The 25818-nt window shown below is 54.2% G+C and overlaps 1 protein-coding gene across 1 annotated transcript; it reads right to left on the minus strand.

The window, feature by feature from the left end:
* Positions 1–303: 303 nt before the first annotated feature.
* LOC113489594 (receptor-type tyrosine-protein phosphatase kappa-like) lies at positions 304–25039 on the minus strand. Its single transcript, XM_026865458.1, has 29 exons — positions 24937–25039; positions 17563–17745; positions 16767–16994; positions 16082–16324; positions 14209–14451; positions 13346–13636; positions 12902–12999; positions 12180–12372; positions 11846–11957; positions 11462–11708; positions 11161–11200; positions 10569–10674; positions 10321–10388; positions 9897–10039; positions 9669–9756; positions 9021–9091; positions 8575–8611; positions 7717–7814; positions 7411–7527; positions 6128–6285; positions 5914–6049; positions 5045–5194; positions 4771–4870; positions 4116–4195; positions 3517–3651; positions 2939–3064; positions 2186–2343; positions 1776–1911; positions 304–1184 (listed from the first exon to the last, which is right to left on the minus strand). Exons 1-29 carry the CDS (start codon positions 25037–25039, stop codon positions 1110–1112), a joined length of 3963 nt encoding a protein of 1320 aa, XP_026721259.1. The 3' UTR covers positions 304–1109.
* Positions 25040–25818: the final 779 nt, after the last annotated feature.

Below are 25818 nucleotides of genomic sequence, written 5' to 3' on the forward strand. Positions count from 1 at the left end.
TTGAGGGGAGGTCACGAGCAGGGCTGCTGTGACCCCCTGTCCCCGAATGGTGCCTGACAGCTTTTCTGATCCTCAAGACCTCTGCTGAGCAGCTCTCACGTGAGTTTGGATGGGGTGCGTGGTGGGAATCAGTGAAGTGTGATGTCTGTCAATGCATATCTTGGGCAGAAGTGTGTTCTGTGCCCATGCTGTGGCCAGAGCGGAGGGACCTGTGTGCTTTCAGCTCCTTTGCAGCCTCTGTGCCAGGTCAAACCTGGAAGAAAAGTGAAGACCGGAGGTCACCACCACCATGGCCAGCACAGAGTCTTTATTGGTTGGTGATACACAGAACAGAGCTATGGCATCGGTCCTGGCTCTGAGGCCCCTTGCCCTTGAGTAGCAAAGGCAGAAACAGTCTCCGTGGTGCAGCAGCCTCTGCCAGAACAACATCCAAGATATCTAAGTTGAGCCACTACAACCTTGCCATGGTGGGGCCAGACAGGCTGGTGAGGGAGCATCTCTGGACCTGGCAGGGCTGTAGCATCTGGATCAGCATCAGGAAGATGGAGCTCCAAGAATGAATTGTATGGTGTAGGAAGGACCAGGCTAGCCCCACAGGAGTGTGGATTGTCCCTCCCTTGGCTCTTGTTAGCCTTGGGCTTCATGCTTCTCCCAAAGTAGGACAAATAGCCTATGCTCTTGAGCCCCATGGATCTTACAGAGGTTTGATGCTCCCCTAGCAAAACAGTTTGGGTGTTGGTGGAGTTACCCCTACTCTCCCTGGGGCTGTCTGAAGGAAGGAGCATGGATGGGACAGCTGGTTCTATTAATCCCTGACAGACAGATCAAGTCCTGGTGCCCCTGCTCTGCATAGTCAGGCTGTGGGTCCAGGTAAGCTTCTGTGAAAACTCTGGGCAAAGGATCAGATTCTGTCTTCAAAGCCTGATCACAACTTGGAGACAGTTCAGACTGTGCTCTCCAGCCATAGAGGACCCTTGGGGTGGCTTTTCGGGGGAGTAAAGCATCTTGGGGCTGTGCACACCCCTCTCATCTCCTCTGGTTTCCGCTGTTGCTGATAGAAGGCTGCCAGGAGTCAAAGTCCTGGCCACAGATGGGCTGTGGCCATGCCTCTACTTGAAATTCCCATAGGTTTCAAATGAATTCAAGTAGCTGAGGGCTAGTTCGTAGCAGAGCCCATACTGATCCTGTGGACAGAAGGATGCACGTGAGAACCTGGTACACCAACACCTGCAGTGGAAGGCCAGCCTTGGTTGCCAACAGCTTCCTGAGCAAGCCAGGTGCAGATACAGCCACTCTCCTCCTCCCAGTTAGAGCCCAACTTCCCCTGCTGTAACTGAGGGCTGGGCTATCCCAGTGCTGGAGCCAGGTGGTCTCGGGAGGAGAGCCAGCGTCCATGGCACAAAGCATCTGCTGCTCACTTCCATCTGGGGTGCTCACCCTGTGACGGCCTCTAGCACCCAGACAGGGTGGTGAGGTGGGTTCAGGAGAAGCGCCTGAGCACTCACAAGTGCAGCTCCCTGCTGAGCAGGCTAGGTGGACCAGAAAAGGGCAACTCAGTCTGCAGGATGCTTTGGTGCCTATATGGTTCTGCAGAACCTGCTCCTGAATGAGTGGGTATCTCCCAGCAGCAGAAAACAGGAGTTTCAGAGGTCTCATCACACCCCCCCTGGATGATCTGAGCACAGAGGTGCTAGGGCATCCGCTTCCAGAACAGTCCAGGCTTTGGCTCTTGCTCTGGTGTTGCCATTCTGTCTGGGTTTGAAGTCAGCACCTACCACATCTTTAATCAGTTGTCTCCGCCGCCTCTTCAGCATCCTCACAGCCTGGGATATATCCACCAGCCCTTCGCTTTGGATCTGCTCACACAGGAAACTAGCGGCACAGAAGATCCCACTCCGGCTGGCACCATCCCTGCGGAGGAGAGCAAGGGGAGAGTCACTTGCTCTGGGATCACCTGATAGGGCTGAGTCTCAGAGGTGTTCCACTAGACATGCAGGCTCTCAGGATGATCTTGTTCACAGATCCTGCACCCAGCCAACCTCCACAGGGAAGCCTTCCTCCCTGAACACAGCTGAATTCCTGTCCATATGTCCACCCAAGATGGAGCTGTGATCCAAGTTCACTGACACAGCCTGGGCTGAGCCAGCTCTGTGCCACAGTTGCTCCTCTGAGAGATATCACTCACCAGCAGGTGACAAGGATATGACCATGCTGGCTCTGACGATGGTGTGTCTCCACCTTCCCTAGCAGGCTGATGATTGTGGCAGGGTGTGGAGGAAGACGCTGCTGCATGGGCCAGTCCTTCAGTTGCCAGAACCGGACTTCCAGTGCAGACTTCTTGGGCTAGTGGGGAAGAAGGACAGCAGGTTAGGCAGAGAAGAAACCCCCTGGCTTAATGAAGGGAAGGGCAGGACAGTGTGTGTCAGTCCTGGCTCAGCTATGCACACTGGATCAAGGGAGCAGCTCTGCAGTGGGATCAGTCCCAGACTTTGCCTTTTTCCATGGAGTGCTCTGAGACTGGCAGATGGACATAGCATGAGATAAGAGCTGAGCACCAGGTGCAGCTCAGAGTGGTGTGCCAGTCCAGTGCCCAGATACCTGTAATAGCTGTCCCCATCCACCAGCCACCACTGAGATGCACAAATTCTATCCACGGCTCCTGTCCTCCAAGTCAGAAAGGTACACAAATGTACCTCTGCCTCGTACCTCTACCTGCAGGCTCACCCTCTTGGGACTAACCTCTCTCTCAGGCGAACGGCCCTGCTCTGGCCAGTGCCCTTCTTGGACCACATCCAACCCCTCTGACTGCTGTGGCTTCTGCCATCCCTAGCTGTGACTTTGACCCAAAATCCTGCTGATGCTGGAGCCTGGTCGGTCCTCCCAGATCTTGCAAAGGCTGTTCTCAAAGGACTTTGCCATCTCCGTGCAAAGAGCACACCTGCTGCCTGTTGGTGAGGGCAAGTGTCCAGGCTGTGAAGCCAACTCCAGACTCCTCTGAGATCAGGTGGACGTGGAAACGGCCATATGTAGCTTCACCCTGGGTGGGCCAAAACTCCACGTATGTCTAGGGGGGAAGACAGCACATGATCACATGCAGCCCCAGCCTGCACGCGTGGCAGAGCTCAGCACCTCGTGTGAGTGTGCTCACACCAGCCCCTCGCCCACACGCCACAAGTGTGCACGTGGGTGCTCTGCCTTGCTGTTTGCTGGGGACCAACCCACGGTGCTGCAGCCAGAAAAATAACACTCCTGCAGAGAGGACACCTGGTCAGGGGTAAGCAAAACCTGAGGGATGCTCCCTTGCTGTGAGACTGGGGACACCCCACCACTGTAGTGCCATGGTGGTGGGTCTGTCTGTCAGCAGGACTCTCCCAGGTGAGCCCACAGGTCTGCAGCGGGGTCCTGCAGCAAGCAGGGGGTCTCGAGAGGAGAGCTGTGCGGGGGCAAAGGCAGAAAGCACACTGCCCAGGCCCACAGGGAGCCAGGAGAGGGGAGGACTACACGTGGGCTGCTGACCTTGTCCAGCTCCTGGAGCTGGTTCAGCACAACCACTGATGTGCAGGTGTAATCCCAGACCAGAGACCAAAAATCCACCATTGTGTTGGGGAGAGGCAGCTGGGTGACGATGAGTCTGTCCTCCTCGCTGTATGTCTGCAAAACACACCAGCTGTGAGGGGAGGAAAAGGTCACAAAATCCACACCTTGAGACCCTCTCTGACAGTGGGGGTGGTTCCCCTCCTCCCTGCAGCCAAGGGTCTGCAGGGCTGGGACAGAGCCCGAGGAGAGGCAGGGCACCCCGGCCCTGCTCAGAGCAGGCTGGCACCCCGCTGCCCCCTCAGCTCATCACACCCGGGCTCTGCAACCAGCAGGCAAAGACCAGCCGCTGTGAAGCAGCCTGCTGGGCTGCCTGTGAGGCAGGGCTTAGGCTGATCACGGGGGCCATCTTCTGGCAGCAGGGTCCCAGCTGCTGGGAAGCAGTCACTGCTAAGAAGTCTCAGGGCTGGGACACCTCAAAAAGGGTAGCGTGGTCTACCCCTGCCTTGAGCAGTGGTGCCCGGGGGGGTGTCTCTGTTGCCCTCAGCAGCTCCCACCCCCGGCTGGGGCTGGAGCCTTACGTTGGCAAACACGGCGTTGATGTAACCTGGCGAGCCATCCATGTTCAGCGAGGACATCAGGATGGGCCGGCAGGAATCCGCTGTGGAGGCAAGGTGCGGAGAGAGGGACGTGATATGAGCCATCCTCGCCCCGCATGGAGGCATGGGGCTTTCCCTGCAAAGCAGTGGGGTCAGTGTGGCTCCCTGGGGCACGGGCTGGAGAGGCTGGGATGAACAGGCACCACCAGCCCCATGGCTATGAAAGCTCACGGCTGCCTGACATAGGATGTCTAAAACCCCAAGGATGCCTAAAACGGCAGAGGCAGAGAGGTGCAAGCAGTTATGAGGGTGGCCTCATCATTACTCCCTGATGTCTCATCTGGGGTCCTCCACTGGGAAAGATGAGACCCAGGGACATGTTTGTCCCTGGTATAACCCATGAATACATGCCTTCAGCAAGCCCACAAGGAAGCAGGGATGGGATCTTGCTCCCATGGAGGGACCAACCTAATATATATATATATATTACCAACCAGAAAATGACAATTGGACCTTGGGCAAAACCTGCCAGTGGCATGGTGCTGTGGAGGGAAGCAGCAGGGGAGCATCATCCCCCCTTGCTGCTCTCAGGTGCTGGGCTACAGAGCAAGGGGCTGCCCATTCCTGCCGGTGGTACCTGGCAGGATCCCTGGCTTGCGGTTCTTGGGCTGGTTGCTGGGTTTCATTGCTTCTTTGCATGGCAGCAGCTGGAACAACTCGGAAAACTTTTGCAGGGCCTGTAGGGATGATTCATCCAAGCAAGTCCTTCCTGTCAGCTCCTCCCCTTCTTCAGCCACCCCAGAGAAATGCTCCCCCATCTCCATCCCACAGCTGAGGAGGGCAGCAGTAGCAGAGATGCACCCCAGGCCAGCCCCACAGCACCAGCCCAGTGCACCAGATCCTGGCGGTACCTTGAACTCCTTCTCAAGGACATTGTTGTGCCTTGAGGTCTCAGATTCCTGAAGGCAGTGGATATGGCTGGTGATGCTTTCCACTGGGACCCCGGTGCTGCCACAGAGCAAGCCTTCAAGCAACACCTCGTAGAGGAAGGTGTACTGCTCCTGCATGAGGACATGGGTCAGCTGCATAGTCTGGAGCAGCTCTACAAAGAGCTCTGGGACTCCAGACCACCAGCTCACCAGCATCAACCAGTGCCAGGAGTGAGCCAGGTCCATCCTTCACCTTCCTGCTGTGGGGCCCTGAGGCCAGTCACCTCAGTGCAGAGAGCCCTGCTCTTGAGAAATTTCAACAACCCAGACAAAGCTATCTTCCTGTGGTTTAATACTCCCTGTCAGACCAGACCCCTGCTCTGAGGAAGGAAACCCAAAAAAACAGTGAACTAGTTAGTCCTTCTACAGGCAGCTGGATGGTCCTGACCAACCCAGTTTTCTCCAAAGGGTCCCAGCACTGAGCAGACCGTGGGGACCTAATCTCTAGGCCAGGACACTGCTGCCCAGAAGATGCCACAAGGGCAGACATCCTGAAAGTCTGAAGGACATATGGACTCTCATTCATGCTTCTTGCCTACAAGACAGCCCTCCTACACCATGTTCACTGGTACATGTGAATGCTGCTGGCTTCTCAGAGGGTCTCAGGGGAACATGGATCCTGACTAGGTTTGGCCACAAGATCCTGCAGTCTCCATCTCCTAGCAGCTCCAGTCCCTGTGGCTAGACCATGAATGGCATGGCCAGTGTGGATTTGCATATGCTACATCCCTGAGAAGGGTGGGAATCAGATATGCAGCCTGACAGTGGGCAGGGAGCAGGTAACTCCTCACCTTGGTCTGCACCATGCTGACCCGCTGCTCCCGCAGCCGCTGCACACACTGAAACACATCCACCTTCCCCTCAGCCTTCCCCATCTTCAGGAGGAAGTCCAGGGCAATGAAGGTACCTGTGCGCCCAATTCCTGCACTGAAGACACAGAAAATTGTGGGTCAGTGGTGCCCCGGCAAGCCTTGTCCCAGCACCCAAGTGCTCCCAGCCCAGTACCTGCAGTGCACCAGCACGGGTCCGGCAGGCGCTTCCAACACCCTCTTGTTCACCATCTCCACTAAGCACAGGAGCTGGGCAGGGTTTCTGGGGACTCCGTGGTCTGGCCACAGCTGGTAGTGAAACTGCTCCACCAAGCTTGGGAGAGCACAACCTGCCTGCAAAGGGGGAGAGATGGCTGGGAGCAGGTAGCAGGAACCAGCCTGGAAACTTGGATGAAGTAATTGCATGCCAACAAGTAGGGAGTAAACCACTTCAGGGGGGCACCGGCACAGAGTATTCCCCCCCAGCACCCCTGCTGCAATGACTGCTCCATTATAGCTCATCAGACAGCAAAGGGCAAATTCACCCAGCACACAGCCACACAGTTCACTATGTTCTCTGCTTCCCTGTGCTGTGAGCAGCAAACTCAAAAGTAGTAAATGCAGCCTGTGCCCCAGAGGAAAAAAAAAAAATAAAATCACAATTTAGAGTGTTTCCATAGTCATTGAAAAGCCTTGGCTTCCCCAAAGAAGGTATTTCCTAAGGCTGGTACTGCACTGATGTGAATATAGTCACTTTTGTTACCAGACCATCATGTATTTTTCCCTAAACATCACATTCACTTGGCCTGAACTAATGAACTGCTTATGTCCTACCATCAGGTGCTCTTGGACGTCTACCTTTCAGATAGACTTTGCTCTGGGCGAGACAAGAAAAGACAAGAATATGCATAACTGCAATTTCTTTACATTGTACATGTTTTCCCCTCCTTGCAGATCCTTCAGGTTTCTGCTTATTGTTTGTGGTATCACTTCAGCAGAAGTACCTGTCTTGAGAAATGTCATTATGTAAGTTATCTTAAACCATAAACTATCTATACAGGTTTAGCAGCTGTAAATGACCTCGGATCTTCAATGTGGACCCTCAGCAGACTGGCCCAGGTGACAGGCAGGCACCAGTCCCATCATCCTGGATGTAAAGAGGTGCCATTTTATACCCTTTAATTGCCTTTATAGCCTTTGTGATCACCTCATCCAAGCTCTCGAGGGTGCACGATCTGTCCATGTACATCATCAGTCCAGACTCAGCTGAGGTGACCACTGCAGCTCACCAGTTGCCTTTGCCTGGCACAGAAAACTGGGGCTGATGCCTTGTCATAGCTCCCAGTGATAGCAATGCTGACCTGTTAGTCCTGGAGGCCAGGCAGGGCTCCCCACAACATCTCTTGGCTGACAACTTCCACCAGCTGTTGAAACCCAAAAACTTTGTGCATCCCCATGTCAGCTACACACCAGGTTTACCTTCTGCAGGCAGAAGATGCGTGTGACAAGGCCTGTGGTGGTCCTGATGTTGTTGAGTGTCACGGTGAACTCCCCGTAGACCTGCTCCTGCTCTGGCCAATACTGCTCGCACTTGGTCTGTCAACAGCAGCGAGACCGCTAAGCACGAGCAAACTCATGAGGGGAGTGTTGCAAGCCAGCAGTGGTGTGGAGCTGCTCCCTGCTCTCACTGACAGCTGCACTGGGAGCAAAGCAAAGCAAAGCAGGCAAGGAAGCCTGGGCTCTGGGGACTCCCAAGCTGAGCACAGGCTGAGATGGTTTCTCTACCTTGTTCTGCTCCACTAAGCCTGTCAGCATCACAATGACTGAGATCTTCTCCTGCCAGACCATCTGCCAGAAATCCAGCACTGTCCCAGGCAAGGGGCCTTGAGGAGAAAGAGGAGAGCCCTGTGCCAATGTCCAAGCCATGGGGGGTATAGCTGCTCCCACCACAACTCAGATGTTCCCAGGCTATGAACAGCCCTGGGCTTCCCTCTGCTCAGGAACAAACTGCACAGCCTGGGAACAGCAGCACCTGACAGGGCGGGATGGGTGGCTTCATCTCCCCTGTTAGAAATTGGGACAAGGAAGAGGGTGGGCAGGTGAGCCCAGGATATATCAGGAATTCACTGCTGCTTCAGGCACTTCCCCATGCAGACCCTCAAGACGACTGTGAGCCGCTCCCACATTTAGGCTCCTATTTCCTGAAGAACATTTCTGCAGCTTTGCAAGGAGCCGGAGGTCTTCTCACTGCATGCTGCACAGAACAGAATAACCCATCCTGGCATTGCACCACTGGATGCAGCCTGTCTCTGAGAGCACTGAGTGCAGATGTGTCAGGCATTTGCAGGTTTGTCCCTGTCACGCCAGCTGTCAAAGGGAACAAAGCAAGCTTGTGGGTTAAAGGACTGTGTCTTCAGGCTGGGTAGTGCAGGGATCATCTCCAGCTGGCCACTACCAAACTGACACCGAGGCCTTCCATGCCCTGCAGCAGCTGTAACCACCATTCAAGACAGAGGCCCAGGCAATACAAGGCCTTGGACTGGGGCGTTAACAGATCTTAGGCTGCTGTCCCAGGTCCCCACTCCCCAAAGTGATCAGGGCAGCAACTGGCATCTCCTGAGCATGAGGGCTGGGAGCACCCACCTTGAGCTGCAATGAAGAAGCGTGAACTCCGGTAGCTCTGTGGGGAAGAGGTTCAAACAGCTCTGATCACATGGGTTAAATGTTTAACAGGGAATGAAATAAAGGACCCATCCCCACAAGCAGCAGAGCCCAGAGCCCCTGGCACAGCATGTCCCACAGCACTGAGAATAGGTACCCAGAGGCCGGATCTAAGCTTCTGTCCCCTCACACGGGTCCATTTTTGTTAGAAATGAGAACTGCACACAAACCCAGAGTACTCCAGGCAGCTTAGAGAGGACTCAAGGAGAGTGACATCACAAGATCTGCCAGCACTTGAGGGCAGCAAGTGTCAGACCTTGGGGCCAGCCATGTGAGCAGCACTCTCCTCAATGAGAGCAGACAGGCACCTCTCCTCCCCAGCCCAGGCATCTCTACCCTGTCCAGGGCAGCAATTCCATGCGACCTACATCCACGTAGCTGGCATTGATGTAGCCATTCCCCATGTCAGAGCGCTGCAGCACCACACGGCAGTGATCGTCTGAAAGAAAAGGAAGGTGGGAGCCAGTGGACCATCTCTTCAGGGCAGCAGAGTGACTGCTTAAGGAGGGGGATGTTATATTGGAAAGTCCAGGATGGTCTGCTCCCTCCTCAGGACATTTTCAGAGATAAAGAGCAGATAATGAAAAGAAAGGTGACATGGCACAGCAGGAAATACAACATGCTTTTGGGGAAGACTGTTAATGCAGTGACCAAATGTCCACACCATGTGGGGCCCAGAGGAGCTTTAAATTTTGATAGAAACTGGTTCACTCCCTCCACTTTCCAACAAATAGCCACGTCTGGATGGGACAGGACATGACTAACAACAGGAATAGGAATGCAGTGATGAATGATTAAGCTTACAGGAAGATTTGAGGAGCAGAACAAGGATACTTCAACTGGACATAAAACAGTGGGGCCAACATGATGATTTTGGAAAATGCCTCTGGCCACAAAGGATGAGATGAGGAGCTCAGCACTGCTGATGAGCTGGAGGGGCACGTACACCAGCCCAGCACCTGTCCTGCCCAACCACCTCCAAGTGGCTATGCCAACCCCTGGTGAGCTCTGCTTACACGGGATGATGCTCTTGTAGCGGTTCTTGCTCTGATTACACAGCTCCTGCCCGGCATCACAGGGATGCAACAAAGTGGAGGACAATTGCTGCAGAGGAAGAAGACAAGCCCACTCTGCATTATCAAGTGTTCTGGGGCTGACCAAGGCCAACTGCACCACACACCCAAGGAAGGGGTGAGGGCTGGGTGGACAGTGCAGCCAGGTGGGAAAGCAAAGCTAAACCAGACCTGATACTCTCTCAGACGCCCAGCACCATGCCTGTTGTCTGATTCATCCTCTGTCTGCTCTGCCTCTATTTCTGCCCTCTTAAACCTCTTCAGAGCCTCCAGCAGTTCCTCCACTGGGATCTGTGTGTTCGGCTTGCAAACACCTAAGAAGACACCGGGGCCAGTTTAGCATGCGCCTCGTGGCTGGCATGGAGCTCTGCAGCTGGGACTGAGCTGGCATTGTTGTGGCCAGGACCCCACCAAACTCCAGATTGTCCCTCCCCACTCAGGTCCTTTTCTCCTGGAAGGCATCCTTTTCCCAGTGCCAGACAGTTCTGATTCCCTTGTTCCTGTAAGGACTTTACAGAGACTGTAAACACTGTGGCTGTGCTTTTAACAGACAGTCTGTCCAGACCAGGCATGCAGAGCTCTGCTCATACTGCACCTCCTTGACATCTTCGCAGGGGGATAGTGCTGTTGTTCTCTGAGTTCTTTGAATTGTTGTACTTTCTCCTGCAAAACAGCAAGTCAGGCACATAGACCAGCAGAATAGAGAGAAAGAGGAGAAGCTGTTGCCCATGTAACAGCCCTGCCTAGCACCTTGCTTTATCTCAGAGTCCACTTGGACACTCCCTGTCAGTGCAAGGTGCTGGATGCCTCACAGAGAGCAGGAAAGATGGGATACATACTGACCTGAAGAGCACTAAGAGTAGCAAAATCCCCAGTGCCAGGAGTGTAACGATCAGCACTACTGCCACAACCATGGGCATCCCTCCCAGCAGAGGCCATGACTCCTGCCCTGCAACTAGCACAGACTAGACTCAGGCTCCTGCTCAGCCAGAACCAGGAGAGTAGCATTGAACTGGAGAATAGCTAAGTTGGAGCAGAAAAAATAGGTGATTTCGTGGTGTGATAGCCTCCAATGTGGGCCCTGTCTCCCTGACTGCCCCAGGCATGGACAGAGCCTGGTGAAGTGTTTCCATTTCTGGGCTTCAACATGCATCAGGGGAGTACTAGGACTAAGATGCAATGGTAGCAGAGATGATGCATGGTGTCCCCCTGCCATTGGTACCACAGCTGCCCAAGTGACCAGGGGTTACCCAAAGCCCATCTACCATAGATAGCTTCAAGATACAGAGAACTTCCACAAAGATGAAAGTAGGAAAATGAGACCAGACCACTCCTATGCTCAGCCAATTCCTCTCCATGGAAAGCAGTCAGGCTGGGAAAAAAAGTAAACATGTGGGAGAGAGGCTTGGGCACAGGGTGCGAGGACCCCACTTACCAACGGAGAAGCTGTAGCAGATGCAGGTGAACTTCTCTGCCTGTTGGGGAAGATGGGAGGGAGAGCTCAGGGCACTCCTGCTCCACTGCCCACCCTGGGACAAATGCCTCCCACCCATGGCCACCAAATGCCCCAGCTGTGGCCAGGGACCCTGGGGCACTGTCCTGCCAGTGCACCCGGGCTCTCAGCAACGGAGCCGGGAGCAGAGCCCGTGCGGCACTGCCACTCTCCATAGACCCTGCCGAGGGTCCCGGCCCTGGCTGGCCGCGACCCGGAGAGCAGGACCCCCCGTGGTGGGTACCTGCTGCGAGCGGCAGACGAGGCGGAGAAGGACCGTGTAGTCCCAGCCCAGCTGGAGGGCAGCGTTGTGGAAACCCTGCCCGCGGGTCCCCTCGCCCAGCACAAAGTCCATGGGGGCGGTGAGGTTGATCACGGCGGCCACGTAGGCGTCGGGCTGCCGGCTGGCGTTGAAGGGCTGCGGGTCCCCCAAGCAGGCGCCTTCCACCGCCGTGCTGTTGTGTGTGGCGGCCACAATCAGCTGGTGCTCCCTGCAAGGCGGGAGGTGAGAGGGCCAGGGGGGACAGGGATGGGGAGAGAGGGAAGGGGGCAGCTGCGGGCAAATGCTGTCAGAGGGGAAAACCCTCTCGGGGCTACAGAGAGCAGAGCTGCTGGGGGCTGCACTCACATCGCTGCCTCGGGGGGACGGGAGATGGGATAGAGGGGAAGTACGGCCGTTCCTCGGGATGGGGAGATGTCACCGACGCTGCGGCAGCTGATGTCAAGAGGCTGTGCGGTGCCTGGAGGGGAAGAGCTGGGGGATGAGCATCCGCGGGCAGGACAGCAGGGGCTGTGTGAGGAGCAGGGGCAGCTGCGGGCAGTGCAGGCTGCAGAGCACAGCTCCTCTGTGCCCAGGCTCCTTGGTGATGGCCACAGGGCCACAGGGCTGGGGACAGAGAGCTGCCTCAGCCAGGGTGCACGTCATGGCCACCCTGGAGGCACCAGGACACAGCGAGCCTTACCCGAGCTGTTGGTCTGAAACTCCCACAGCGACGCAGGCCCGGCTCCGGCAGCCGTGAGCCCCTGCATCGTCACCACGTAGCTGCTGCTGGGGCTGTGCTCAGGCAGCCCGTGCTCAGTGACGTTGCTGCTCAGCCGCAGCCGCTCCATCTCCAGGAAGCCGCCGTCCTGCGCACTCCTGGCTGTGATGTTCAACTGGGGACAGGGGACCGAGCTGGAGGGCAGCAGCTCTGACCTGTCCTCTAGGAACCTGCCCACAGCACACCGAGACAGAGAAAAGCACCCCTGCAAGCCTCTCCTCCTCTGCGCCTGCCCCCCTTGTCGAAGGCTCCTGGAAAAGAACCAGCAGGAGCCTTGGCCCCGTGTGTGGCCCTCAAGGTACACAAGAGGACGAGAGGAGGAATTTGGAGCCACTACTCAAGATGTCAGAGTGGCTGCGTCTGTGAGCAAAGGACCAAGCCTCTGTGAAGAGCTGAGGGCAAGAGGGAGGCCAATTGTTTGAAGAGTAATGAGCCCAAGGCCAGGTCACTGGTACCGTATTGCAACAACACAGGCACTGTGGTGACATCCCCCACAAGGGGGGCCCTGAACAACTCTTTTTCTTCTCATAAGTCATGACAGCCTTCCCTTCCCCAATTTCCCCAGGCTGCCTGCACAGAGCTCCAGGCAGGGAGGTCCCTGGCAAGGTCAGGGGCACCACAGGCACTCTGTGGCCCCCTGGTACCTGGTATCCGATGATCTCCCCTTTGCAGGAGGGCAGAGCCTTCCACCTGAGGGACCCTGTGTTGGGATCCAGCCACAGCTTCTCCGGTTTGTCCGGCACTGGAAGCACAAGAGGACGGGGTCATGAACAATATCAACAAGAAGTTTGATCCCAGAGCAGAGTTCAGGCGTCTCCTGGGGAAACAGACTGCAAAGTGACCCCCTAAGCAGGATTTGTCCCCACAAAGGCTGCATATGCTACAGCAGCAGGAGCAGCAACAGTGTGGTGAGAAGGGGGAGAGTGAGGAGGGGATGTGCTGTGCTCCAGGGACTGCACAGCCCCTTTTCCAGAGCTGCAGAGGCTCTAAACATCCCCGATGGCAGTACTATCACTGTAGGGAGCAGATGCTCAGGCTGAGCTGCCAGGCAAAGGGCCCATTTACATTTCATGTAGGTGGACACATACTTGTTTCCTTCGTCCTGATGAGTTGTGTGTACAGGATTGTGCTCGGGGGCAGGAGGATGCTGACATTATAGACAGTGAAGGGCTGCAGAGGGGGACAGGTGAATGTTCCCTCCTGCCCATGTAGCATCTCCTCTCCCTTCACCTCCTCAGCCTCACAGGGAGGGGAGGAAGGCCCTGCCAGACTGCACACGGCCTGCATGCGCTGGCAGGCATCCGGGAGCCTGCAGGTCCAGTTCAGTTTGATGCTGGTGCTGGAAATCTCCAAGGTCTCAGGGACAACCTGGAGGATATCTGTGAAGGAAACATTGCAAGAGGGTCAGTCCCTGCCCTTCCCCTCCCAGCCCTGCGAGGGTGCTCCAGTTGGAGAGCCCTGCTCCCCACCCAGCCAGGAGGGAGAGAAACCAAGAGGCTGAAATTGGTCACTCCAGCTCTCTGGTAGGGGAGCAGCAGGAGTTTGGGGTCGTGGTGTGCTCAGAAGCAGAAGGTGACCTTTTCGGAGAATTCCCCCAGTGGGACAACTGCCCCCATTCATTCAAACATCAGGACATGTTGGGGACAACAAAAGGAAGCACAGGACAGTGTGTCCCCAGCTGGGCTACATCACAGCTCACACGGAGGAGCATGGGGTCCTTCTGCCCTCACGCCCTTGGAGGTCTGTGGTTTCAGTCAACCTTTGGTGCCATGGGAGACCACAATGGGGCACATTACACCTTGGCCTTGCAGGAGCTACTTCTACAGTCATCAAACCTCACAGCACTGGCCCCAAGGGAAAACCATGACCTTCCCATACTGACTCTCACCCAGACACATTCCCAGCATTCTGCCCCTGCAAAGGACCATCCTGCCCCTGGTTCCTCCCTTACCGATGCACTTCACGCTGGAGTGAATGTAGATCCAGTCACCTCTGATGTTTCTTCCCTGCCAAATCTCTCTGTTTACAGGTTTCCCATCACTGATGGTCTGACCTTCACTCCAACATTTGATTTTGGTGAAGGATGGCTGGAAACCCTCAGGACAGCTCAGCGTCACTTCCTCGTTCTTCTTGTAATTCTTCCGGTCTGGTACCAGTTGGATTCTTGGGTCTCGCCAGGGCCTTTGGCACATTTCTGACAGAGGTGAAAGTGAGTGTTAGTTGGGCTGGGAGGTGACAAGCTGGGTCAGGGCTGGGTGGTGGGCTATTGGCAATCACTCTGTTTGGGGCAGAGTGGGGCAGTCAGGAGAGCTCCTGATGCCTCCCTTACCAATGCAGTCAAGTCTGGACTTAATGTGGATCCAGCCACCTCTGATGTTTCTCCCCTGCCAAATGTCTCTGTTTACAGGTTTCCCATCACTGATGGTCTGACCTGCACGCCAGCATTTGATTTTGTTGAAGGATGGCTGGAAACCCTCAGGACAGCTCAGCATCACTTCCTCGTTCTTCTTGTAATTCTCCCGGTCTGGTACCAGTTGGATTCTTGGGTCTCGCCAGGGCCTTTTGCACATTTCTGACAGAGGTGAAAGTGAGTGTTAGTTGGGCTGGGAGGTGACAAGCTGGGTCAGGGCTGGGTGGTGGGCTATTGGCAATCACTCTGTTTGGGGCAGAGTGGGGCAGCCAGGAGAGCTCCTGATGCCTCCCTTACCAATGCAGTCAAGTCTGGACTTAATGTGGATCCAGTCACCTCTGATGTTTCTCCCCTGCCAAATCTCTCTGTTTACAGGTTTCCCATCACTGATGGTCTGACCTGCACGCCAACATTTGATTTTAGTGAAGGACGGCTGGAAACCCTCAGGACAGCTCAGCATCACTTCCTCGTTCTTCATGTAATTCTCCTGATCTGGTACCAGCTGGATTCTTGGGTCTCGCCAGGGCCTTTGGCACATTTCTGGCAGAGGTGAAATTGGAGCATGGTTAGGCAGTAGAATGGAAATCCCCAGCAATCAATCCAGACCCTGAAGGGAGATGGAAGGTGACACATCCATCTGCCAGGATGTTACACACATGCAAGGCATGTTTGGAGGACGCTCTCCTTGTGCACCTGAAGCATGAAGGGTCATTCATCCATGAACCTCCCCTCCCACCCACTTCTGCTCATGGACATTGTTAGTCATCTCCCACAGCTCACACAGGGAGGTTTCAACATCTCTCCCTGCCCATCTCCCTGAGCACTGGGCTGCCTGTGCACAGCCTTCCCCACACTCAGCACATCTTTGTTCCTGCCTGGGGCAGACCCACATCCCCACCACCTGGGGGAAGGCATTGCTCTTCCCCCAGGTGCATCCCTCACAGACTCCAGCCCTGATGCCAAGGGCTGACCCAGCCCCAGGCACTCAGGGCTCCCTTCAGCCCCCTCCACTACAACTCCTGGGGCTTCAGGAGATGTCCCTGGGGTCACCTGCACAGGCAGGTAGGGGGACAAGCGGATCTGTGCACTCCAGGGTGGCAGCTGGAGGTGCAGCAAGGATCATGGCACCTCCGTGCACTTCAGTACTGGCCCCAGATCCTGCCCCAGGCCCTGGCACCCATCTGCGGGGCCCCAAGCTTGACCTTGCTCAGGAAACACTGCAGGAACTGCCAGCCTGCCTGGCTGGCACTACCTTGTCTCTTGTCTCCTGGCCAGGCTGTCCTCTTCAACAGTTTGCACAGGCAACACAGCACCAAGGGACTGTGGTGTGCCTGCAGCTTAGCTGGGCAGCATCACGACTGGCTATTAAGGGTGAAGGTAGAGAGGGGTAGAGAGTTGCTGCTGTCTCACTTACCAATACACTCTACAGTCCTCTCAATGCGCATCCAGGCACCTGTGATGTTCCTGCTCCACCACGTATCTCTATAGAGTGGTCTTCCAGAGCTGACTTGCACCAATTCACTTGCACATTTGACCTTGGGGAAGGATGGCTTGAGACCTGCATGGCAGGTCAGTGTCAGTTCTACATTGCTTTGGGAATAATCTTTGTTTGATAGAAACTGTAGTTTTTCATCCCACTGGGGTTTTTGGCACATTCCTGTCAGGGAGAAAGTGTGAGAGTCCTTCTCAGGGACAGGGGATGTTCAGGCAGGAGGGGGACCAAGGCTTTGCTATGACTAACTGTGGTGTCAGCATTCAACACCATGAGGAAACCCAAGAGCCCCCAAGTGCAAGAAAGGAGTGTGTGTCTGTGCAAAGCAGTGATATAGGACACTGGGAGAGAGGTGAACTGAGGGGCGGGATGTGGCCTCCTCCAAATTCTCCATAGCCTGCAACTGACGAACAGACTGGGAGGAGATGTAGGCACAGTGAGAAAACCCATTCCACATAGAAATCCCTCCCCATCTTGGAGACTGGTCCCAGCTGGGGCCCGTCTCTGAGCTGTGGCCAAGGCATTTTGTGGATATAGCAGAATGACCAGGATCCCTCCTTGGGGAAAGGTGCATGTAGCAGGGAAGACCTGCTGATCCTCCACTTACGTGTGTGGCACTCCAGGTTTTCTATTACCCCATGCCATGTTCCCTGAATGTCCTTCACCTCCCAAGCATCCTTCCAAACTGAAGAGGTTTCTTTTGCACATCTGATCACAGCAAGGGGAGGAGAGTCCTCTGTAAAGCAGCTCAGTGTCACCTCGTCATTGGGCCCATAAAACCACTTTTCTGGGACAAAGTGGAGTCTTGAGTCCCACTGGGGTTTCTTGCATGTGTCTGCACAGAGGAGAAGGAGCGGATATAAGCAGGATGAGAAAGGGTCTGCTGTGGGGTCTATTGCCTTGATTTTGACACTGCCTAGCTCCTTTGGTTACTACATGCAACTCCAAATCCCTCTCTTGCAGCCTAGAGCAGAGCTGAGGGTGGCAGCAGGCCACCCCAAGAGCTGTCCCATCCATCCCTCCCACTCAGACTCCATTCAGGTAAGACTGACCAGGGGACTGGGATCCTCCTTGGACTTCACACAGAGGTCCTTCCACTCCCACCACCTCCACCATATGCCCAGACACTGTTTGAAGGTATGGGGCTTATACTAGTCCCTAGTGCTGGGACCTTTGTTTCTGCCTTTTAACTCCTCCTCAGGAGCACAGACCCTGGCAGCTGCCCGCAGCAAGGTGCTGAGATAAAAGATGCCCTGGCACTGACAGGACAGGGCAGAAAGCCAAGGCATCCAGGTCTCCCATTCCTGGACTGTCACCCAGGTGGGGCTGAAGCACGACCATGTCACAGAGGGTCTGTCACCAGCTCAGGACCCTGGGTCAGGGTGATGTGGGGCTGTGCTTACCCTTGCAGGTAGCAGTCCCATTCCACAAGGTCTGGGGCCCGTTGGAAATACATCTGATCTCAGGGACCGATGGCACATACTCCCCAGCACAGCTCAGCTGCACCAAATCGTTCAAGGCATAGCTGCTCTGGTGTGGGGTAAACTGCAGCTTGGGGTCCCAGTCGGAGGGAACTTTACATCTTCCTGTGTGCAAAGGACATGAGGGAGAGCCCTGAGGGTCACTGGGCTCCGGCAGTGTCCTCGGCGGTGAGGAGTCCCCACCCAGAGGGCTGCAGGTCCCCCTCACTGCTGAGGTGTGGCAGAGATGAGAACCTCTCAGGATGAGGCCCCAGATCCCAGGTGCATTAACCCTCCCTGCACCCTCGGGCCCTCCTGCCCACCCAAGTGCTGTGGAGGCATCCCAGCCAGTGGGAAGCAGCGGCCCGGTGGATGCTGCTCTCTCCTGCGCTCTCTCCCCCAAAGACAGGGGCTGTGGAGTGCACCAGACCCAGTGAGTCTCTGTTGGCACCACTCACCTGCATTCCCGTCATCTTGCTGGGCACTACCCACTCACACCCATGTGCACACTTACTTGAAGCAAAAGGCCACTCTAGCTGCTGATTCACTTCTGCTCTGCAGGTTACGCTTTTTGTTTTCTCCTCTCCATCCCTTGTCCAAAATTCCCGCTGGCTCCTAGGATGGGGTACATCCTGTCCCATGTCCCTCCCACCCTCACCCAGGATGGGCATCACCCCCATGTTTGTCTTGGCAGAAAGTCTTTAACCAGCTGCATGTTTGGTTGCATTTTGCAACATGTAGTTTGGGCAGTTCATGGAAGTAAATATTCATATTTGTTTTCCATTAGTTTCTAGGCAGGAGTGCTGCTGTCTATCTGCATGGCACTAATTTGGGTTTCTCCCCTCTGACCAGACACCAATTTTCATGTAATAAGAAATGTATCCCTTTGTGAGCAGTCTTCATCCAACAAATTCAGGTGTAAGTACACACACATTGTCCACAGTTACCGAAGTGCCACCAGGCTGCCACAGTGACTTTGCACTGCCTCCCAGCACACTGAAATGGCATCAGGGCTCACCATGAAACCATGATTGCTTTTGCCTCCTCATGCAGCAGGCTAACAGACCACAACAGCTGCATCATCTCAGCCAGAATAAATCTCCTGCCAAATAAACAGAATAAAATACCACCAGACAGGCAAACTGAGCTGCAATGACGTCAGGCAGGTGAGATCTATTTGTGAAGGCATTTCTAGCTTTCATTTTGCATTTCAGGACCCAAAATCATGTCTGTACAAAGTTTATTCATCGACGGGTATCCTTCCAGCCTAGAGTCAGAGCAGAAATGTGGGAAATGGTTGCTTGAAAAGAGGTCTGTGGGGCCTGACGCCAAGCAAGAAGCAGTTTGAGGGAATGAAACCTCTCCAGTGGAGACAGCACCAGGAGCCAAATGGGCTGCAAGTGCTCACAGGCATGGCTGACCTCTCCCAGACTGCACCTGCCTTGACCTTCAATGCAAAGGGGACTCCTTGCTTTTCCTTTTGCAAGTGCATCCATACCTCTTGGTAGCTGATACAGTCCCTGCAGTGACACAAAACTCAGCAGCAGCACATGGCAACCTGCTGGGCAGGAAATGAGGAGGAAAACAGAAATTGTCCTTCATGTGCAACCTGCTGACAGGTGCAGATTTCGAAAGATATCTGGGACAATGGTTTCCTACAAACACCAGCAGAGGCTGGCAGGGGTGGTGGAGCTGTATGCCAGAGCTCTCCCTTGCTCCCAGACCTGCAACCCGCACCCCACCCCCGACCCTCTCACCAAAACTTTCAGTGCCCTTCATGTAGCAAAGCATTAGGTGCTGATACAGCCATGAATAAACCTCGCTAGAGGTTTTCAGCCTTGTATGGTGCTCCCTCACAGAGGCATGGGGTAACGCTGTGTTTGAAAAGCCCACATCTCATGGTTGCTGCTTTAGAGGTGTAATAATGTACAGTAAGTACATGCAGACTTACTGTAGCACAAAGGAGAATTAGTCTTTGTTTAAAGTTTATGCTTTTTTTTTTTAAACTAAAAGGTGAAGCTTCTGCGTGCTGATTAGGCATATTCAGCATTATACTAATTATTGTTGACAGGCATTTAGGACTGATTCAGCCTTTCCCTCAGTTATGGACAGTTCACTAAAGTACAAGCAAATAGGTGCTGTGTATGAAGGGATCCTTTGGACTGAGCTGGCACAACAGCCACATATTTCTGACTAGGCTGGCCACCTTCTCTTAAACCTGGGATTTATCAGCCCTAACCCTTTGCCAGAGATGTCACCAACTTTTCCCTTTTCAGAAGAAAAGGGCCTGGCAGAGGGACCTTTTTGCTTCCTCAGTCCAGGAGGTCAGTGTCTACTAGGAGGGGGTGGCAGAATGCTGCTGTGATCCAACGTGGTTTCCACAGTGGCATCAGGCAAGGGCAGACAGCTGAAACATGCTTCTGCCAAGACCACACGTGTGGCAGTGGTGTGCCGGTGGCCATGTTTGCCCTTCGGGTACAAGGACTATGCTGGTGAGCGGTCTGGCTGTGCCTGCAGAGACCCTTGCAGATGCCAGCGGGTGGCCTGTCCTCTGCAGCTTGTCCTCTCCCTTCCCAGACTTCTGAGCTATGGGTGTGGTCATTTGACCCCTTTTCTTCTGCCCTGCAGGCTCCCCTGTGCCAGATGTTACCCTGTGCCTGGGGCAGACAGGGGCTGAATCCATCACCCAGACCCAGGCTGGGCATGGACCATGAAGGGCAGAGCCTGAGGTCTGGGTGGGAGAGAGAAAGGCAGCTCATCTGCATCCCCAGAGGAGCCAGAGCCTGGAGAGACTGCTGTAGGACAGTGCACCAGCCTCAGAAATTAGCCTGTGAATTAATACTGTCTGACAGAGGGACAGGTATAAGAAAATGAGCTTGCTTGCCTTGCAAAGGGGTAGTGCACACCAGCAGGACAGCCTGGGAGGATGCCAAAACCTATTTACCTCCTGTATGCATCCTGCTAGCAGCGCCCATGCCATCAAAGTCCCTCCAGGCCTTACCTCCTACCCACATCCCTGCTGCTGCACTGGAGCTGAAGACGTGCAGAGTGTCACACGCTGGTACCATCTGCATTCAGACGTCTGCAGCCACTTGGAGCCCTTTCTGGTGGCATTTCTGATGACCACTTGAGGTCAAAGCCTAGACATTAAAGTCTCTGCTTCCTCACAGAAGGGGGAAGAGAAGACACTTCCAGTCCACATCTGTTTTTGTCTCAAGAACATTGATGAATACAATCCAAATCAACCTCACTTCTAGCCTAGCCCAAGCCTAGCAGGCATGTGATTACCACTTGAAACTCACTGGGAGAAGCTAATCCATGACTGCTGAGTGAGGTCAAGATGCACAGGCTAGGGGGAGCACCTCTGTCCTCGCCCTTTTACTTTCACTCCTTCCCCAACCACTCCGTAATATTTGACATGGGAAAAGAGCTCCTTGGAGCCAAGGAGACTTTGCTCTAATGCAGGGTGGCTGTTTGTGTGCTGTGGTGGTGGCCACGTGAGGCTGTGTGGCACACACGAGGCAGAGAGTGTCAGATCTCCAGCAGGCTGGAGCTTATCAATTATAAAAAGGACGTGGATGCACATGCCTGTGTGCGGGGGAACTGGGCACTGCTGAAGAAGGGAGGCTGCTCACAGACAAAGGGGAAAGAAACACTCATCTTCTAGCCTTCTAGGGACTAACAGCATCCGGAAGAATAAAGAAACAGTCATCAGACACTGTTTTTCACCCTGCACCGTGGTATGCAGAGAGCCGCCCACAGACTCTCCGCCCCCAACGGTAGGAAAGAGGCTGAGACAAGTGAAATTTCAGCATGGAAAATATGGTGTAGATGTGAACAAACAAGCACCTCTTATAATGTGCAATGTGTGCTCACTGCAAAATGGAGAATGCTGAATGCCAAGGCAGGAGTGGTGACAAAAGGTTGGTCTATTTGCCTCACATAGTCAGACATTTAGTACTACAGGGTATTTTTTTCTCAGTTGATGCTATTAAATGAATACCCTCCTTGTTAATATTGTTTAATACTGATGAATATAGAAAGCATTTTACAGAAATGTCTGCACTGCCCATCCATGCTGCAAAGAATTTATGAGTCTGGCAGGCAAAACAAAGAACCGGCATGCCCTAGAAGAAGATGTCGGGGACAATCAGAAGAAAAGAGAGAAAGCTATGCTGGTAATTCAGGTCAGACTCCTGGTTTCAGCCCTTTGCTTACCTCAGCAAAAGATGTACTTCCTTACATTGTATTATCCCATACACAAAGAATAAAAGACAAGGTGAAATCTAAGGAGCAGCAGGCAAAGTTCAACCCTTTTCCCATGACAGCACATCAGCTAACAGAGGCAACAGCAAAATGCGATGGAGTCTTGCTGTGTTTGATGCCATGTGCTTGCTGAGAGGAGCTAAGAAAAGCAACTACTGTTTCCACCAGTGAAGAGTGGTGCTGCAAGCCACTGAGAAGATGTGCACAGGTCTTAAAGCATCTCTGTACTCACTGCTAGCAACCAAAGCTGCCAAATGGGTCTTTAAGAGCAAGCAATGGGCAGTGCGAGGGTGGGGAAAGGGCAGAGAAACCTCAGGGCTGCTCTGCATGGGAGCATGCCAGGGAAAGGAGGTGGAGAAGCAGGTCACTGAACAAGGCACTGTGGGAGATCAGGGGAATGGTGGCACTTTGACCTGTACTGCTCCGCCATGCAAAAGCACATCTGACAGGATTTTAAGAGCCCGAGGTGAAATACTTGTTTCCTGGATCTGTGCTCTGGTGATGGGAAGTGGAAGCACGGTGGAGTGCCAAGTTCACAGCCCCAAGGGTGTCAAGCCCCAAGGTGCTCCTCTGCAGTGTATCTTAGTGTTTGTGTTCCCCACAGGATTTAGTCTAGGCACTGTTTGAAATTCAAGTCCCACTTTCAGATTAAGTGTGGCCTTATTTTACTTAGCACCCTCCCACCCACTGGGCATTGTAGCTATGCTCCTAGTTAGGGTTCCCTGTAGCTGCTACTACATCACTGCATAATGTCAAGCAAGGCTGGTGAAAGAGTGGCCAGGACCAGCCTGGATCACAGACCCTAACTCTGCAGGGAAAACATTCTTCACCTGCCTCCCAGGTACACTGGGACTATAAGGAGATAAAGCTTTTGTACAGGTGTGGCAGGAGAAAAACCCTGTAAGAAACAGCACAGCAAGACAATAAGGTGAACAATAGGACAATGAGACAATGCATGCTGCTCAGTGCACGGTGCCCCTGTGACAGGGTGAGCAGAGCAGCAGTGCTGTGCTAGCTCACACTTGTACCACATGCACCAACCACATCCTCCGTCTGCAGCTGCTCTGCTCTTCCCTGGGCTCCCAGCAGTGTGTGCCCTCACCTGGGACACAGCTCTGCCAACTGGACTCATTTTCTTGGAAAGTCCCTGGCCCCATGGCCCATGGCGCTTCCCCAAAATTACTGCCATGCCTGTGGCTTTTCTGGAACTGGTACTGTCAGTGCTCAGTGCTGGTGGGGAGGACACAGGGTGAGGTGGGAAAGCTGGTCCCAGTGATCTGGGAATGCAGGAATCCTTCTGAACGGGGACAACCTCACGCTGCCTGGCACCCCGGTCCCTACAGTGACTCTCTGGGTTCCTGGAAGGGGACAGCGATGCGTAGTGCAGCTTGTCCCCACTGGGTTATTCCCCCTCTCTGATTGTACCCTACATCTCTAGGGTCACGAGAGATGCTTAGGGACACCTGGGAAAGGGGACCCTTGGGTCATGTCCTGTCCCCATGTCCACCATCTCTGCTCAACAGCTCTACCTTGCCCCACAGCCGCCCTCTGCCCCACAGAGGTCCTTTCCACCCTAACGAGGATGGGAGAGACTCTCCTGCCCCATCCTGGTCATCCCCCTTGTCCTGTCCCTCAGTGACAGAAGGAACACGAGCCATCAGGTGGGCACCTCGGCACAGGTCCCGGGATGGGATGAGCCCATGTGCTGAGGATACAGCAGAGCTGCCCACACTGCTGGGTGCGGCTGCCAAACATTTTTTCTTGGTTCCTCTTTTTTCAAACACCAAGGTGCACACTCAGCAATACAATCTCTGCTGCAGGCAGCCCCAGGCTTCTCCAGGAATGGCTGGGTGACTGAGATGTGCAGAGCACACCAAGAGTCTGCTGGCCACTGGGTCCCTGCTGTGTCCCACCACACATGGTACAGGGGGGTCCTGGCCTTAGAGTGCACTGTGCAAACAAGCTGGAAAGCCATGCAACACACTTGGGCACAGTTGCACACGCTGTCCTGGGAGGACAGCTTCCATGGAGGATCTGGGCAAGGGGGAAGCACTTTGGGCAGGAGGTTAGTGTGCAACCTCCTCTGTTGCAGGTTTAGCCCTTGTTTTTTGGGTGACAGTGTGTTGTGCTCACACTCTGCAACCACAGGGACACACTTCCTCTGGGAACAGGGTCCTGTGGCCTGTAACACAACAGTACAGACACTGCTGTTGCTTCACATCAGATCCTGGTCCCATTCCCTGGCCTCTATCATAGCCAGGATACTTAATCAGAAGGTTTCTCCAGCCTGCGTCAGCCCAGACACATCCCTGCAGCAGAATGGGACAACGTGAGTAGATGCTAGTTTAATGATTTTTATCATCTAGCTCCAGCAAGATTGGTTTAGAGAAGTACTCCAGTTGAGATGATGCAGAGCAACATAAGGTCCGAGCCCCTGGACTACAGCTCAAACCTCAGACAGTGTGGCCTCCTAGGAGGTCAGATAACATGTGAGCCTGTATGTAGATACCCACTGATTAACTCTGCTGGGATGAAAGTGTGCAGCCTTTGTAGGAAGAGCCCAGTGGAGCCCTTGGGGTATCCTGTCCTTCCAGCACCAAGGAAGCCTGTTAAAGAGCAACACCAGCACATCATAGCTTCTGCCCCTGCAGGGTCTCCTGGACACAGGGGCTCAGCTCACAGCTTCCCACATCTTTTCTGCATACCAGTACCTATCTCCACTGTGGTGAGAACCGGGTATCCATACAGTGTGCAAAGAGATACGACCTTCTCCTGCTCCCAGGGACACTGCCCACTCTGTGGAGGAACATTACAGCCCCTGCAGAGGCTTTCCCAGAACACTGAGCTATGCTGCCCTCCATCCCTAAAAAGAGCTTCACTCCACCACAACCTGACTGATGCCTGAATGTTTTGGGCCCTAGTATGGACATCAGCTCCAGTTCTCTCTGATACAGCTACTGCATGCTGCACACAGTAAAGATACACAAGGAACCTTGCAGCAGGAGAACAGCAAAACCTTTTGGTGTGGGGAGAGGAACAAGGAATTCTTACCTGTTTCCTGGGGTTCTCTGGAGCTGTCAGGGTCTGGCTCTTTCTGCTCCTGTGCTGCTAGCAGAGGTGTGAGCAGCATTAAAAATGTCCACCGCAGGGCCATGTGTCGTTATATGCCCCCAGGGCAGGATTCAGGTCTCAGCCCCACTGGCTGACTCACAGCACACCTGTCCGATTGCAAGACGTTCAAGCACAGAAAGGAAACAGACACACAGAGAAATCACATTTGGTGCAAGAGGCTTCCTCATTGGAGAAGGAACCTCCGCCAGTGTCAGTGCCACTTTCGTTCTTCTCTTCTGAGAACCAGAGCAGCTTCACGCCCCTTTTGCAATTTTGCTGCTCTCTGCTCTCTTGTCTGAGAACCACAATTTTCAGGCTTTCTGGCAGTAGTAGCTACTAGCCACAACAGCTGGGTTGCCTCCTCTCCTGGAACAGATCTCAGCGGTCCCAGAAGGACTTGTGAGCTGCGCTGGTTCATGACTGGGGTTTTGCAGGAAGAGGTAGCTTCCATACTCACAGGGTGAAGTCAAGCAAAGACTACATCAGGACAATCCTCACCTTGATACTACCTGATAAGAATTGTGATAGAAAGGACTTCTGAAGGGCACTGATGATCTTAATTACCTGGTAGTGCATGTCATGGGCAGGAAAGCCAAGGTTTTGGCAGAAGTGGCTGGATGCTCAAGACCTGACTGAAAGCAGATGCTCGGGAACAAGCTGATGAGAGCCCTGGGGACCGGGAGCCCAAGTCTTGTGGCAGGTTGTGTTGCCAACACATTCTGGGAGTGGCAATGACCATGGAGGGGTAAGAAGGTGACACAGGCATGGCAGTTAGCAGGGAAGGGTCTGCCACTGAGACTGTCTGTGCAGCTGGAGGCCAGT

This window comes from Athene cunicularia (assembly GCF_003259725.1).
Source record: "Athene cunicularia isolate RWA chromosome Z unlocalized genomic scaffold, athCun1 chrZ_part1, whole genome shotgun sequence".
Taxonomy (NCBI): Eukaryota; Metazoa; Chordata; class Aves; order Strigiformes; family Strigidae; genus Athene; species Athene cunicularia.

Bases quoted from the DNA above. Each gene is read 5' to 3' on its own strand.
- LOC113489594 (XM_026865458.1), bottom strand. From the start codon at position 25,039: ATGGCCCTGCGGTGGACATTTTTAATGCTGCTCACACCTCTGCTAGCA. The intron at 14,452-16,081 runs GTAAGTGAGACA...CACCTCTGTCAG, and splicing joins GAGGACTGTAGAGTGTATTG to AAATGTGCCAAAGGCCCTGG. The intron at 11,201-11,461 runs GTACCCACCACG...CTTCCCCAACAG, and splicing joins TCGTCTGCCGCTCGCAGCAG to GCAGAGAAGTTCACCTGCAT.